This window comes from Planococcus citri, chromosome 4 (assembly GCF_950023065.1).
Source record: "Planococcus citri chromosome 4, ihPlaCitr1.1, whole genome shotgun sequence".
In the NCBI taxonomy this organism is placed as follows: domain Eukaryota; kingdom Metazoa; phylum Arthropoda; class Insecta; order Hemiptera; family Pseudococcidae; genus Planococcus; species Planococcus citri.
Genome location: NC_088680.1, coordinates 23,662,890 through 23,679,883, shown reverse-complemented (window position 1 = coordinate 23,679,883; position 16,994 = coordinate 23,662,890). Strand labels below are relative to the sequence as shown.

General features: G+C 35.1%; 4 protein-coding genes across 7 annotated transcripts in view; 3 read left to right on the top strand and 1 right to left on the bottom strand.

The window, feature by feature from the left end:
- Nucleotides 1–1,455, top strand: part of LOC135844582 (cyclin-dependent kinase 17-like) — a 33,912-nt gene extending 32,457 nt beyond the window's left edge. For all 3 annotated transcript variants that reach the window (XM_065362815.1, XM_065362816.1, XM_065362817.1), the window contains one exon: nucleotides 351–1,455. In XM_065362815.1, the coding sequence (XP_065218887.1) occupies nucleotides 351–439 (89 nt within the window). In that variant the 3' untranslated portion in view covers nucleotides 440–1,455. The remainder of the gene's footprint in view (nucleotides 1–350) is intronic.
- Nucleotides 1,456–5,529: 4,074 nt separating this feature from the next.
- LOC135844386 (uncharacterized) lies at nucleotides 5,530–8,644 on the top strand. Of its 2 annotated transcripts, none has more exons than XM_065362555.1 (5): nucleotides 5,530–5,749; nucleotides 6,727–6,829; nucleotides 7,218–7,337; nucleotides 7,505–7,740; nucleotides 8,194–8,644. In XM_065362555.1, the coding sequence occupies exons 2-5, from the start codon at nucleotides 6,752–6,754 to the stop codon at nucleotides 8,600–8,602; spliced, it is 843 nt and encodes a 280-aa protein (XP_065218627.1). In that variant the 5' UTR covers nucleotides 5,530–5,749; nucleotides 6,727–6,751; the 3' UTR covers nucleotides 8,603–8,644. The 2 variants fall into 2 exon arrangements, with proteins under 2 accessions (XP_065218627.1, XP_065218628.1); XM_065362556.1 differs by having other exon boundaries at nucleotides 5,534–5,652.
- An 850-nt stretch (nucleotides 8,645–9,494) lies between these two features.
- On the bottom strand, nucleotides 9,495–11,404 carry LOC135842784 (uncharacterized). The gene is made up of 2 exons (XM_065360415.1): nucleotides 11,250–11,404; nucleotides 9,495–11,173 (listed from the first exon to the last, which is right to left on the bottom strand). Exon 2 carries the CDS (start codon nucleotides 11,159–11,161, stop codon nucleotides 9,731–9,733), a length of 1,431 nt encoding a protein of 476 aa, XP_065216487.1. The 5' UTR covers nucleotides 11,162–11,173; nucleotides 11,250–11,404; the 3' UTR covers nucleotides 9,495–9,730.
- Nucleotides 11,405–12,598: 1,194 nt separating this feature from the next.
- LOC135842783 (uncharacterized) lies at nucleotides 12,599–14,603 on the top strand. Its single transcript, XM_065360413.1, has 2 exons — nucleotides 12,599–12,756; nucleotides 12,865–14,603. Exon 2 carries the CDS (start codon nucleotides 12,884–12,886, stop codon nucleotides 14,369–14,371), a length of 1,488 nt encoding a protein of 495 aa, XP_065216485.1. The 5' UTR covers nucleotides 12,599–12,756; nucleotides 12,865–12,883; the 3' UTR covers nucleotides 14,372–14,603.
- The last annotated feature ends 2,391 nt before the right edge of the window (nucleotides 14,604–16,994 follow it).

Here is a 16,994-nt window from a genome sequence, read left to right as displayed (position 1 = left end):
TTCTGGGTTCTGCTCACCAAGACTGATGAAAAAATGATATCAATATATTTTTTAAATCGAAATTGTGAGTCTTAAGGCAATTATTGTGTAATTATTCCTATTTCAAAGAAGCTTCACTTTCAATAAATTTAATTTTTTTTTTAAATTTTATTTTACACATATCAAGTGTTTAAAAATTCACCAAAAATCGAAAAATAATTTTCAACAACTTGAAACCAGTACATATTGGATTTTTTTTTGAATCGTCTCTTCTCGATTATCTCAGAATTTTCAGAACCTGAGTTGATCAAAACATTTTCTCTTGTTCTCCTTTCCACTTTGTTTAAATCGTGATTTGTGAATTATTTCAGACGAATCCATTTACACCATACCAAGTATTCAATTCAAGGATTTGCATAGACGTCGCCGTCGCGGTAATTTAAATTTATTATTGGAATAATCGACGAATAATTTCCAATCATCATAAGAATACCTACAAATGGAAAAAACGAGAAGATTTCGGTCCAAAGTATCAGTTTTATTCGAAGCTCGTTAAATTTGGAACCGTTGATACTTTTCGCCATAAGGCATCCTGGTGTATTTTTATCTTGTTTTTTTTTGTCGTTCGTGTGTGTGTGCGTGTTTTATTTTTCGTAATTGTATCTTTCAAGAGCTAAGATCTCGTTTTTAAGTTATGATTTAATATGTGTATGTTTGTGCGTTGATACGTCGCGTTGTGTCAATTTACATTATGCTATTTAGTACCATTGTTGTAATTTTTTTTGTCGAATGATCCTCGTGTGAGTATGAAGGCGTTGCGTACTACGTATATGCATTTTTTTTTTGTAGTTTTATTCTGTCCTGGATTGACAAAAAGGTTGGATGCAAGGTGGGTATTACGAGTACTATTTTAGTCGTGTATTTATTTTGTCGGAAAAATTGTGTTCTATTTTTTTTCTCTCTCTAAATTAACATAGTCAATCGAAAGTCGGTTATCTAATTTCGCGGACGCTTTGCTTTTTGCACAAATCGTAATTTTTTTTTCTTCAATACATTGTGATATTTTTGAAACAGAAAAATTGTGGTCATTCCGTCCGCAAAACGAAGAGAAACTTTTAATACGTATGAATTACCTTTTGTAGTACCAAGAGAAAGACAGATGCCATTAAAATTTATGTAATTTCGCAGCGTACTGGCAATAATGGCGATACGCCTTCGAATTAAATTACCAGTATTAAGCGGACTCGGTTGTAATGTAAATTGTAGGGTTTTTTTGTCAATTGGTATTTTTTTTTTCGTATACGCGAGTCAGTTATTATTTTAGATAATATCGTGAATGTAATTTTTTACGTGTGTAGATTCGGTAATACTTTTTTTCTCTTTTCTTTACTTTTTTTTTTTTTGTTCAAATGTTAATATTTCATTGTAATAAATCCAGAGATATGTGGTTTAATAAAGTTATACGAATTATTTGTCTTTGAGTGTTCATTATTTGGGATGTGTGTTGGGTGGTTTTATTCTTAAAACGGGTTTTCAGCTCGAAGGAGCGAGAAGCACTAAAACTTGACATCAAATTCGTGCTCGGTAAGGTACCTTAAATTAGCTGGGAAGTACTTTTATCTTTATTTTTTCTTTAAATTGAAAAAATCGTCACCTGACATTCGAAAAATATTTTCAAAAGCTCTGAGGAAGTTCTCAAAAAACCACTCGGTGACTTCTGGCGAATCTGTCGCCAAGAAGTCACTAGACATTCGAAAAAAATTTTCAGAGGCTCTTAAGAGACAATAAACCCACTTGGTGACTTCTGGTGAATCTGTCACCATGAAGTCACCAGGATTCACCGAGGAGTCACCGTACACTAAAAAAAAAATTTTAAAGGCTCTGAGGACATTCTCGTATTTTTTCAACATAAATTCACCTAAAAAAAAGTTGGAAACTCACCACTTAGTGACTTGTGATGAATCTGTCACCAGAAGCCACCAGGATTCACAAAAGAGTCACGAGACACTCGAAAAAATTTTCAAATGCTCATAGGACAACTCGTGATTTTTTCAACATAAATTCACCTTTTAAAAAAATGGGAAACTCACTATGGTAACTTCTGGTGAATCTAATGAGTAATGAATAAGCTACCTACTTGTAGTTCTTTTTTTAAGACATGGAGAAAATGAGAAATATAGTCAACGGGTATATCAATCAGCATTTTGACTTCCATAAGTAAGTATTTCCTAAAACAAGAAAAAAATGAAATGAAAATAAAAAAAATTATGAGAATTAATCGAACTAATTTTATAATCAGATACGAGTAATACGGATCAATTCAAACCTTTTTATGTACTAAGTATTTTTTCCCACCATGAAGTAAAAATTTCCAAAAATGTTAAATAAGAAACACGTAAGTAAAAATACCTAGGTACTTAATATCATTTTTTCAGTGTGAACTGTAAAGCTTACCAAAAAATGTACACAGTTTGCACTGGCTTATTTCCTGTATAACCTAATTTTAAGCTTTTCACTCGTAAATACGAGCCTCTAGCCGATAAGTTGCTGTATATGGCTCATTAAATGAAATAAATAAAATAAATAAATAAATATTATAATAGTTTTCATCTAGGTACCTACTTAATATTGAATTTAAAATCTTGGAACCGAATCCACGAATTCACTTTTTGCCTGTAAGAATTTATGTTTAGGTAAGTACCTAGGTACTTAAAATCCCATTTAATATGTAGTATACAGGGTGCCCAGAAATATCGAGTAGGTACCTACCCCTAAGAAAATTTTTCATTAAAAATGTAGGTTGGCAACGTGAAATAGATGCGATTGGTGGAATGTTATCTCTCCAGTCCAACAACCAATCATGTGCTATCATTCACTGTAACCAACCGAAGTATTTTGATAGAAAACTTTTTTAGGGGTACTCGATATTTCTGGGCACCCTGTAGACTGCATCTTACATCAACATGACAGTAGTGCATTAAGTGTTCATCAAAGAACCGAAAAATTATTAGAATGCACACCCCTTACAAAAGTGTATTTGAAACGCGAATGTATAGGTAAGTTGTAATATCAAAATCTTCCAACAACCATTAAGTATAATAAGGTTAAGGAGTAACGTAGCATGAAAATTATAAAACAAACAATTATTATAAGTACCTACCTAATATCTATTCGTATAATCCCTATGTGAAGCATTTCGATTAGTCATTAGGTACCTGGTACATATCTGTTGACATTTGACAAGGTCAAAAAACAATAAATAACGTAATAAGTCGATAATGTGTGAATAGGTATACTTACTGTAATTGTGGATATTAAGGTAAAGTGGGTGAAGATGCCGCACCTCTCGGAAAAAACAGACTAAATGCTCAAGTCCTCCGATTCATAGTTTGCCAAAATACTGAAAAGTATTATACTCACGTGTCTATCATGACGGACGAACAAGAAGTGATTTCGAGATTGAATCTAGCTAAAGTTATACCTAAAGCACCTAAAAGTTCTGGAATCGATCTCGAAAGCTGATAGGCTCGCGCTACTTTTACCAAAAGATGGGGGAAATATGATAACCAATGATATTACGATGACGTAAATGCAAAGTCCCCGCCCATATAATAATATTACTAATATTAGCTAGGACCCCCTGCTGGGATTCGATTATACTTCGAATTCGCAAGTACCTACCTACATCTTACCTTAATAAATCAAACGATCCCTAAGTTGTCAAGAACTAAAGGATGGAATTAACCAAGTCCTATAGGATCTTCACCAACTTAAGAATCATTACAAGATGCACTGAGAGGATAGTGAGGCCATAATGCCACCTTACATAGCTCCACCCGGATTTCGGGTGGGTTTCAATATGTCAATTAGGATACCATTCTGAGCATTTTGGCGCAAAAAAAATTTCCCCCAATTTATTCCAAGTTGAGTTCTCATATGAGCTAATTTGACTGGACTTTTTTGGGTGTTTGGATTTCATCGGAAGCTAGCCGCAAAAGATACCGAACGACTGACCATCCCTTGGGTAGGTCACAAGCGAATGTACTGCGCAAATGAACATTAAACCCAAAGCGTAATTGGGGAAAAACGAGAGCAATGCTACTTAGGGCGAACCCTTTTCGCACATATAGAAATACAATTAAGCAAATTACTCCTAACCTTCACTTCATCATCTTGACGAGACTCCTGCCACCGCGAATAGCTGGAATCAAGTGATCTTGCCTTCTCGAGGTGTTTGGCGCGTACCCGCGATTCCAGTAACCTTCAAGAACGTCCACTAACACACCTTATACAGGGTGTTAAATAAAGCGTGGGCAATAATTTCACAATAGATGCAACTCGTGTAGACGAGCAAAAAACGTTATTATGATAAGTTGCCTATCTTGTAAAATGAAGGCGCTACGTGCTCCGCAAAACTCGAAATTTACCAATTTTGAAAAATTCATCAAAAATAAGAAAACGTTTGAATCATTAAAGTGATGCCCCTAACCCATAGTACTCGGGACAAACAAAAAAAGTTATTATGACCAATTGCCTATCTTCAAAATTGAAGGGGCAAACTTGATTCAAAATTTCCAAATTTCGAGTGCCCCAAATTTGAATTTTGAAATTGTGCTGGCCCCTTCAATTTTGAAGATAGGCAATTGGTCATAATAACTTTTTTTGTTCGTCCACTCGAGTACTATGGGTAAGGCGCATCATTTGAATGATTCAAACATCTTCTTATTTTTGATGAATTTTTCAAAATTGGTGAATTTTGGTTCAAAAATGAGGTAATTTCTTCAATACACAGACAGTAAGAAAATGTTTGAATCATTCAAAGGATGCCCTTAACCCATAGTACTCGAGTGGACGAACAAAACAAGTTATTATGACCAATTGCCTATCTTCAAAATTGAAGGGGCCAGCACAATTTCAAAATTCAAATTTGGGGCACTCGAAATTTGGAAATTTTGAATCAAGTTTGCCCCTTCAATTTTGAAGATAGGCAATTGGTCATAATAACTTTTTTTGTTTGTCCCGAGTACTATGGGTTAGGGGCATCACTTTAATGATTCAAACGTTTTCTTATTTTTGATGAATTTTTCAAAATTGGTAAATTTCGAGTTTTGCGGAGCACGTAGCGCCTTCATTTTACAAGATAGGCAACTTATCATAATAACGTTTTTTGCTCGTCTACACGAGTTGCATCTATTGTGAAATTATTGCCCACGCTTTATTTAACACCCTGTATAATTTCCCACGTTACCATGCATCTTTACGTCATGATATAAATAGCATGATGTAAGGAGTCATTAATAGAATAACCACCTTAGCGGTGAAGACATAAGTGCACCATATCAAAGTTCTTCTAATTTTTTGAATGGGATTTACACGAATATCATTTAGCCGTACTGTATATGCTCCCTGCCCCGCATGCCTCACACAGCGATTACGAATTAATACTTATCATAATTGTTTGTTTTATAATTTTCGTGGATTGTTATTCCTTAGTTATTAGTTGTTGAAAGATTTTGAGATTAGTTTTCTACACATAAATATATACTTACCTACATTACGTTTCAATCACACTTCGGTCTGGGGTGTGTGAGTATCGTAAGTTAATAATTTTTCGGTTCTTTGATGAACCGTTAACGCAATAAGTACTGTCGTGTCAGTGCAATCGGTGTTATGGTAAGAATTCTAAGTACTTAGGTACAAATAATTATCATCTTTCCAGGCAAGAATTGAATTTGCTGATTTGGTTCCGTGATTTTAAATTCAATATTGAGTAAGTTGATGAAAATTATCAAGTACATACAATAAAGCCTGTGCTTGGTCAGGTGCATTAGTACCTATATTATACTAGTTGATTTTACCAAGTAAGGACGGACCGAACTGAGGAAGGTATTGGAACTAGGAAGTTTTCAAGTTCCAATTCCAAATTTTTGTTTGGTACCTACCTCGAATTTTTTACATTTTTTTAAATTGTGGAAGGTGATAAGCCAAAATAAGGTGTTCGGAAAAAGAAGAACAAAAAACAACTTTTTCTGGTGTAGGTTGGTAGGTACCATAGCTGAATACAAATTACATTTGTAGAAGCAAGAAGGGATCGAAAAATTTAAAACTTTCAAAAGAAACACCCACGTCACAACGGGATTTTTCAGGGTCAAAATCTCAAAAATTCTACGTATTGTACAATTTTTGATGTACCTACCTACCTACCTACCTACCTACCTACCTACCTACCTACCTACATACAGGGTGGACAGAAATATCGGGTACCCCTAAGAAAGTTTTTCATTGAAAATATAGGTTGGCAACGTGAAATAGATGCATATGATTGGTGAAATGTTATCTCTCCAGTTTAACAACCAATCATGTGCTACCATTATTATCATTCACTGTGACCAACCGAAGTATTTAGCAGAAAACTTTTTTAGGGGTACCCGATATTTCTGTCCACCCTGTACCTACCTACCTTCAATTGAATCATTCTTTGATAGTTTTGAGAAAAATTGGCTACCACTCCTCCTCTTTGATTTTCAAATGGCCCATTGCGGAGTAATTATCGAGTATACGTATTTTAATGGGGTTTTAAATATGCAGTTACGGTCTGATGGAACATAAAATAGGTACTTACGAGTACCTACCAATCAACTGTTCATGATATATGACTTCAAATTAATTTGTGTTACTCTTAATTGAAATTATTTCGATTCACTCGCATAAATTTTCAATTTTAAATTCGATTTTTTCTTGTTTTAGGAAATATTCAGGTACCGAAGTCAAAATGCTGATTGATATACCCGTCGACGAAATCTCTAATTTTCTCCATGTCTTAAAAAAAGAACTACCTTATTCATTGTTTGTAAGTTGATATTTTTCATTACTCGTTGGTACCTACCTATACGCAATTATGCACTTATCTAGATGAATAGAGTTCGATGAATCTTTTGCTAAAATATTGATTTAATTTTTCTACCTTGGATGTTTCATCTCGGGAACACACATTAGAGCGAAAACGGGTAATTCAAGTGTTACTTATTGGTTAACGAGGAATTTTCTAATGATTTTCTGCTGACAATGAGAATCACAAAGTGTATAATTTTTAAATTTTTTTCTAAATTTGAGATACCTATAGGCTACGACTTCTTGAAAAAAATGCCCATTCAACCACAGATTCAATTTGGATTCACGATGTATGGTTAGTTCTGATCAATTTGCAAAGTCGAACTTATGAACTGTAAATATTTCAGGCGATAAACTTCATAGAAACCTGTAACAAATGGAAGCAAAAAAACGACCAATTACAAATAAACTTGTTGTATACCGAACGCAGTATGGAAACTGGAGTGTTTATTGGAATCATGAAATCTGTAAGTAAGCCTCCATCAAATGCCCAATTCAACTACACTTTTAGTTTTCCACTCATCGTGATGAGTATAGGTTCTTCTTTTTTCAAACAAAACAAAACTCAGGTGGAGGAAATACATGTGTGCTCTCCACCTAATTCGAAATTCTTCGTTCATTTCTTCGTGTATAGGGTTGTCCCGGTGTGTTGGTTACTTTCTACGCATTTGATAATTACGAAAATGATCTGGAAACATCCTTAAATGACGTTCCACTGCATTGGAAAAATGTGTCCGTTTTCGAAGGTGTTATTGAAAAACACACACCCATTGTTGAGAAGCTGATATCAGATTATTGCCGAGAAATGAACTGTATATCATTCAACATATTTTCGATACCTAAAGAAGAAGCTTTAAAGCTCGATATAATGTGAGTACCTATGTACGTTTGTGGAAAAAATTAAATAGGTAGGTATGTTGTTAGGCAAATATTCGTCCTCGATAGGTTTAGTTTACCTACCGTTCTCCTACAGGGTACGCAGAAATATCGAGTACCTCCGAAAAAGATTTCTGCTAAATGTTTCGGTTGGTCACAGTGAAAAATACTTGATATTAATAATGATAGCACGCGATTGGTTATTAGACAAGTGATAACATTCAACCAACCATATGCATCTATTTCACGTCCCCAGCCTATATTTTTAATGAAAAAGAAACATTCTTTGAGGTACCTACTCGATATTCTTGCGCATTCTGAACTCCTTCAAATATAGGTAGGTACCTACCTACTCGGGCATAGTAATGCATTAAATAACCTATAGAATTATAGTATAGGTACTATTTAATTCCTACAATGATGTTCATTGCTCATCTATATTGTTAGATGCCCCGACGACGTAAAATTGGCACCCCTAACCGAACAACATGTGGATGAAATTTATGAAGTATGGATTGGGAAAAATGAGATGAACGACGATGCCTTGAGAAATAGCATACGTTATAACGACGAAGCAGCATACGGAATATTCTGCAAAACATCGGGTAAACTGTTGAGTAGATGTCTTAGATACCATTCTGGTTTCTTAGGAGCGTTACAAACAGTGGAAAATGCTCATAATAGAGGTTATGCTAAACTGTTGCTGAAATATATTGTGAAGAAACTGGCTGAAAAGGATATCTTACCTTGTTGTTATATTACGGATGATAATATTGCTTCATTACGTGTATCCCGTTCGTGTGGATTCAAGGAAGTGTGTAAAATGAGAAACTATCATGTAACGCTTCATACTTAAATAAAAAGGGTTCATCAAATAAAATTTTGTGACAATGTAAAATTTCTGTTTATTCTTTTTCATTACTGATAATATCATGAAAGTGCGTTTTCCCACTCCTCCGTTGCTTGAAACCACCATGTAGGTACCTAGTCGACTTCATATCGTATTGAAATTATAGTTTGCGAAGTAAATTTCAGCTTGCCAACTCCATTTGGTAAAATGTTGCGGGAATTTCAAGTTTCAAAAACCTACTGGAGGCTCTTGTAATTTTCAAAAAGTCGCTGGAGGCTCCAAAATGATTTGAACGCACCTGAAATCGTCTTCAGAGCCTCAGAGGATGTTAAAATTGGAGTGTAGAGTGAATTTCAGCTATCAGCTAGATCGCCATTTGATGAAATTTTTAGGAAATTTAAAATTTTAAAAATCTCCTGGAGGCTCCAGGAATTATCAAAAAGTCGCCGGAGGCTACAAAACGACTTTAAATTCACCTGCAGTACTTCATAGCGCATTGAAAATAGTTTGCAGAATAAATTTCCGCTTTCCAACTCTATTTTGGTGAAATTTTGTGGGAATTTCATCTGGTGAATCTGTCACCAGATATTCGAAAACAATTTCTAGGGTCGTTAGGACATTCTGGTGATTTTTCATCACCAAACATTCACATAAAAAAAAGTTGAAAATTCACTCTGAGACTTCAGGTGAATCTGTCACCAGAAGTCACCAGGGATTCACCGCATACTAAAAAAAATTTTAAAGGCTCTGAGGACATTCTCGTGATTTTTTCAACATAAATTCACCTAAAAGAAGTTGGAAACTCACTTAGTGACTTCTGATGAATCGTGTCATCAAGCAGTCACCAGATATTTGAAAAAATTTCTCGGGTCTTTTCTTGATTCAAAAAAAATTTCAATTTCACTTTTCAATTACGTATATTTCTCAATCCCAGTGTTGCCACCGACTCGACGTTTAATGATTCGGCTAAACTATCTTAAATTTTACAAGATAAAAAAGTACCTTTATAAAAATGATATCACTTAATTTAAATACCAACTTAAGCCCACACTATCGGATTCAAATCATAAAGATTTTCACGGATTCGTAACTCGCCTAATTACACTAGGCACTCATTCACATTTCGAATGTAATTTATTCTTTATACAATGAATAATAAACTTTAAACACCTGTTGCACTTCTTCATTGGGTATTTTGAATCTCAAAATTTTCTCTTTCTGGGCAAAGTATCCGTAAAATAATTTAGTATTCTCAATGTAGGCCAAATATCCATTTTCTAGCAGAATGGTGAAAAATGCATCGACATCGAAACTGTCAACATCGGCTAGACCGCGAATGATTTCGGATAATTTTTGATAATGGGCCACTTCAAGGGGTCTGATTACTTTGAAAGTGACATTACCAAGATTCAATAGCTCTCCAACTTTAGTCCTTATTTCGGTATTATTCAAAAACATCGATAAGGCGTTCAGGGATCCGCTATCAATCCACGAATTTGGTGGAATATCATTGGTCTGATTTTTGAAAAATCTCTGGATCGAGTCTGGTCTGCACATAATCTGCCTAAGTTCTTTCAACTGATAACCTCCTCTTTGGGCGTTAACTTCTCGGAATGTGAGAGGTGGGTAATCGAGAGCTTGAAGTTTAGCCGAAAGCTCCTCTTTGGTGAAAGCGAAATGGTAAGCGAACGGATGATTACCGAGGAAGGGTCGGAAAACGATGTTATTGTTTTCTTCGGTCAATGGTACCAAGTTTGTGCCCAAGACCAACATGTATTTTATGTATTTATCCATATCGGCTTTGAATAAATTACCAATTACTTCGTCGACGATGTTTTTCACCATGTTCAAAGCGAGATGATGTTCTTTATTGGTAGCTGTGTCGATCAAGGGGGCATCGAAGTCGTCGATCAAAACGATCACCTCTTTATTGAAATAAGTGTACAGGATTTCGACCAACTGATAAACACTTTGTTTGATATCTGCTGCTTTCAGTTCATTTGGTTGGAAAATATTTTGCATAAAATTCAACTGAGCCCTTTCCTTGGCATTTCCTGCTGGGTCATATCCGGCAGGGTATTTCTCACTGTATAGTTTATAAAGCCAATGATACTCTTGGTAAGCTTTACGAATTTTTGTGCTCAATTTGATTAAAATCTCAGGAACGGAGGGTCCAACAATATCACTAAGTTCTAAATGAACAACCGGATATTCGGCCAAATGCGTTTCATAAATGAGGTTATATTTCCTTACCAAGAATTTCGGATCGTTGAATAGCCGGAAATTACGAGTATCGTTTTTCGCTTTCGCAACACCTTTTTCGTCAACGTCGATTTGCACGAATCGTTTGATCATATCGAGATTGGTACTTTTGATGAATCCAGCAGGACATGTGATTATTTGACATTTACGTTCTTCGACAAAGTGGAAAAATCGAACGATCAATACCGTCTTGTCGATATAATAGCGATCTTTTGATACAGCTTCGAAGTCACCTGGAGCGTGTCGTGATCCTAGGGCGATATTTAGGCAAGCTAGTTGCACCAGTGTCCAAAATAATATCATTTTTTCAAATATCTAGAAAGTAAATTTGATTGGAAAATACAATAAAAGAAAAATTGAGATAGATGATGAATGAAATCCAAGTACTCACCTAGGTATTTTATCGTGAAAATACGGCTACAAAATATGCATTTAAATTTAGATAGCTATCGATCGAAGATCTTGAAGAAAAAAGTGTCCGAAGCAAGCCGCATGTGTAACTACCTACGTAAATTTTTAGGAGAATTTTTAACGATATATTTTTAATTAAGTATGCTGTATCTGGCTGTAAAATCAAGCCATGCTGTTTGCTTAATGTAATTTTTATTTCACATGTTGAATTTTAATTTAAATTCATTCATCAGATAAGTGCAAAAGTAAGCTGTGCGCTAATTGATGATTTTTTTTATACCTATACTTTAAGATTGATGAAAAAATGCCCCTGCGAAAACAGACAGGCAAATCAAGCAATGAGTGCAGAAAAAGGCACAAATCGTCTTCAAAATGGATAATGAAATCAATCTGAATAAAAATATGACAATTTTCAATTTACGATAAATCATTTAATCAGACCACAAAATCAAAATTGAGGCCCTTCTGAAATGCTTTCTGGTGACTTCTGGACAATCTGTCACCAAGATTCACCAGAAGTCAGAAGGTTTACAAAGTTGCTCAAATAAGGCCACTTCTTTCACCAAAAAGTCACCAGGGTATGAAATATGACTTTTCAATGTTCTGGTGAATCCTGGTGACTTCTGGTGAATTAGTCACCAAGATTCACCAGAAGTCACCAGGTTTACAAAATCGCTCAAATATGGACACTGCTTGGTGGATTTGTCAGCAAAAAGTCACCAGGGTATGACATATGACTTTTCAATGTTCTGGTGAATCCTGGTGACTTCTGGTGAATCAGTCACCAAGATTCACCAGAAGTCACCAGGTTTACAAAGTTGCTCAAATAAGGCCACTTCTTTCACCAAGAAGTCACCAGGGTATGAAATATGACTTTTCAACGTTCTGGTGAATTCTGGTGACTTCTGGTGAATCAGTCACCAAGGTTCACCACAAGTCACCAGGTTTGCAAAATCGCTCAAAAAGGGCCACTTCTCACACCAAAAAGTCACGACTGATTTTACCTAGGCAGGTTAAGGAATGGAGCTCTTGAAATTTTTTTCAAACACTTGAAACAGTGTGAGTAAGTCAATGAGATGTAGGCATAAGAAACTAACTTAATTCAAAATAAAAACCAGTGTTGCCAGATTAATAAAATTTTGAGGGAAAAAAATAAAATACCCATCTTGACAAATATTTCTGCTGATGAAATATGCATGATTATTGATTACTATATCAATACATACATTTTCTTTTTGATACGTACCTGACCTACCAAATTACCTATTCATCTTAATATGCTCCCTTCACGTGTTAGAAATATGCAATTAAAACTTGATCATAAATTACCTACATAAAATTGATAAGTAGCAACTTTCCGCCGTTATCAGATCCTGATTAACCGAGTAATTTTCATTGAACGTTCAAGAAATATGCGATCTGTGATCGAAATATTTTTTCTAGACGAGTTGTTTTCGCGTTCGCAGGTCTCAAATATTCTCATCTTCGTAAGTATCTCTCTTTTAATACAATTTTTCAGAAAGCTTACGTTTTTATTCACACCTTATTTATTATAATCTGTATCAAAACGGTTCAAAACTTGTGCCTTTTTTCAGGAGTGATCGAAGCTCCAAAATGAGAAAATTCTCAATACTGTTATGCTTCGTAGTAGGCATAACAACCAACCATCTCACCCTCGGAGAAATACACGCCGATGCGGATTTCCTATCTTTAACCAAACAACCCTACTTCGTCGACACGTCAGTCCTAATTCATAAAATATTCCAATATCTAGCCTGTCACAAATGCCAAGTGAACACAAACCCTCACGGATTCAGTAAAAGCATAAATATCGACATGATCAAACGATTCGCTCAAATCGAAGTCGACCAAAATGGCGACACAATACCTTGGAACCAAACCTCACAATACGACCTATTCGTTAACAAACTCACCGTCAAAGCTTTCTACAACGATACCCTCAAACACCACTTGGCCTATTACCCAGTCATACACATCGAACTGAAAAACGTCGTAGGATCAACGATGGCCGAATTAATCTCAAACCTGAGCCAAAGGATTAAAAAAGCTTACCAAGAATACGAATGGCTTTATAAAATTTACTCCAAGAAGTTCGCGACGACTGCTGGAATTAAAAACGAAAAATCCCAACTGGATTTCATGAAAAAAGTCTTCGAAAATAAAGACCTGAGCGCCGATGATTTGAAACAAAGTGTTGCCACATTAGTAGACACCTTATTCGATTACTTCAATTTGACGGTATTTATTCTGATCGACGATTACGACACGCCTTGGATCGACGTAGTCAAAGATAAAAATAATAATCTGGATTTAAACGAAGTTCACAACCTGATGACCGGTATATTTGGTAAATTACTCGAGCCCGAAGTTGATAAACATATCGAGTACATTTGGATGGCTGGAACTAACTCGGTACCTTTTCCTCACAATATGAACGAACACACGCGTTTTCGTCGATTCATGGACTCGTTTCCGTTCGCCCATTTCCACAGTTTCGAGCCCAAAGAAATGGACGCACTGGTGAAGAAATTCAAACTCGACGAGTTACAAGTTCACGAGCTTTCGTACCATTACGGCGGATATTACTATCCTCATAATTGGATGCATGTGCACAGACCATCGTACGTAGTCAAGTATCTGACCAATCAACCGATCGATAAATCTGAAACAAAGTGGATCGAACATGGAGACTTGAGCCCACTATCGATGTTCTTGAAAAATAAAGTCATTCGGGATAAACTTACGGAAGTAATCGAGAAGAGGAAATTCTCCTTTAATATCACCAGACTCATTAAACTCGAACATTGGCAAAAGTTGGCCGATATTATTCGCGGTAAAGGAGATCCTGAGACCTTCTGTCCGAATATTTTCTTCACTATTCTGTTTGAAAATGGCTACTTGAGTTACAGCGAGCAGAATAACGATTTTAATAAAGAAAAATTACTCGCTGATTTCGAAAAATACAACCCCGATGACGATTCGTTCAGAGATTACATCAAGTGTCACGATTACAAAGTACCCAATGCGTTGATATTGAACTCGTTGAAAGCGTTTTTGTCTTCGTATAAAGAAAATTTGTAGTTTAGTTGTTTTTTGTTTTTTTGAAAAAATTTAAAATATTGATGTAATTGGCTAGGTACCTATTTCAATTACGTGATATCATTTTGTATTTTTTTTTCTATTTTCAATTTGTCTGAAACGTTAAGCCAGTTTAGCCATCAGTTATGTACATTTTATGTGAGGTGGTGGACATCTAGGTAAGGGTTTGATTTGAAGCTTTGTTTGTTTAATAAATCATTTATCAACGAATAAATTTCGTGAATTCAAAAAAGTAAAAATAAGTACCTAAATAAAAAAATTAAAAAAATCAAAACCACTCAGTCATTTTGGAAAATGAAAATGCAGTCTTGAAATTGAAAAGAATATAATTGTTGGTAATTTAGCACGAAACAGAGAACCATAATTCCCCCTCTTCCAAAAAAAGGGATCTGAACACCACAGGTTCTCATTTTCCAAAATTGGAGTAGCTGGAGTGGGCACTGAGAGCTCTAATCTAAAAAAACTATCGGATATTTGAACTCAGTGGCTCTTGGTCAGTTCAGTGTCTTTGGAAATCTGAATCATTTTTTGTGCCTTTTTTGACCACAATTAGGACACTATCAGAATGGAAGAGGAGCAATTAATGTACCAGTTAAATTAAAAAACTAAACCAAGATTTGATCTCAGCTCTTGAAAATTTGATAAAAATGGTGGGTGGGAAGGGTCCTCGTGCCTCTCTAGAAGTATTGAGATTCCACTTCAAGAATGCTTGCTAAAAAAAAATTAAAAAATTAGATAAAAATAAGTAAACAAATTTTGAACTTTTGAATCTATCATAATAAGTTGAGAGCTTTGCTTCTACTGGGAAAGTTCGGTTTCAAATTTCTGGAATTTCAGTCATTATTGATTTTGAACCTACTATAAAAAATTTAACGAAATCAGAATAATTCCAGACTTTATTTTCAATTCTTAATGGAGAATGAGTTAAACTCACGTATTTACGGCAAACTGGTTATGCAATTCTATTAACGCCTTCTACGAGTAGGTACACAATATTACAGTTGGAAGGGGCGTCCAATCTGAGGTTGTGCATTGTGCATATGAATAGTTGAAAGTTTGATTCGGGGTGTTCTTAAGGATGCTCATTCCACTTCTGAAGACTATTATGGACCCCAAAACCCAAAATGAGCTTCAAAAAGGGAGGTTCAAAATTGTAAATTTTCGAAAAATACAATATGGGTATCATCTGCTTTTTTAAGGGCACAGAATTTAATTTTGAAAACTTTTGACCCTTGTTTCCAAAATGGACAAGAAAGGGGCGGTTCAAAATTGAAAATTTCCTAAAAATACGAGATAGTTTCAAAATCTAGATTTTTGAAATGAATGAATGAATGAATGCATGAATGCATGATTTGTTCATTTCTGTAGACAATTTGACGCAAAATCTCAAAATGGACCACAAAGGGGAGGCTCAAAATGATAAATGTTCAAAAAATGTAATACGAAGAATATCAAAATGGTATCAAATTCTGGGGTTTTAATGCGGAAAAATTCATTTTTGAAGTCCAGTTCACCCTAAACCCCAAAAAAGGTCAATTGAAATTTTCAAAATATGTAATATTAGACTAGTATCAAAATCTAGATTTTTGAGCACGCAGAATTCATTTTTAAACACACCTCAAAATCGGCCACAAATAAGGAGAGGTTCAAAATTGATAATTTTCAAAAAATGTAGAATGGAGTAAGTATGAGATATTAATGAATTTAAGGACAGAATATATTTTTGAAGTCCATTTAACCCTGAACCCCAAAATGGGTCCTGAAGAGAAGATTCGAAATAAAAAATTTTTAAAAAATCAATATGAGTATCAAAACCAGAATTTTCAAGGACGCTGAATTCAATTTTGAAGACAATTTCACCCCAAATTGAAGTCAGCATCCTCATTTTTCAGAGCAACGCATTTTTTCGAAATGTGGAAAACGTGTGAAAAGAGATAATTGAAGGTGAAAGTAATCGTCGGGGAGCCCGCATAAGGATCTATTGCACGCCCCTCGTCGATCTTCCGAGGCAAATTTTTTCTTAAAGGAATGAGTTCTAAGGAACACTTCTAGCCCTTGTCCTCAAAAAAAAGTGGCCTTACTTACAAAATGGCGGCCATTTTGATTGACAGATCAACCGAAATCGCAGATTTTGCGTTCCAACATAGGACTTGCACGAAGTTTTTAAACCGTACAAAGCTAGAACGAAAGATCATGCAAAAATTCATCACCTGTCAAAATTTCAAGTGCTAAAGTGCCTTTTTTGATTTTTGGTGAATTTTTAAAAAATCAAATTTAGGCCAAAAATGAGGGAAAAAATCAAACACCAAATTGACCAAGAAAGCTAAAATTTGGGATATACGCTATTTTCGACATGCCAAATCGATTGGAAACTGTTTCAAACCGTTTTGAGCAGTTCTGGAGCCTCCAGTAGATTTTTGAAACACGAAATCTTCCCAACATTTCATCAAATGGAGATGGAAAGCCGAAATTCATTCTGCGAACTAATTTCAATACGCTACAAAGTGGAGGCTTCAAAACGACTTGAAATCCACCAGCAATCGACTTCGTAGCGTATACCTATTGAAATTAGTTTGCAGAATGAATTTCGGCTTTCCATCTCCAT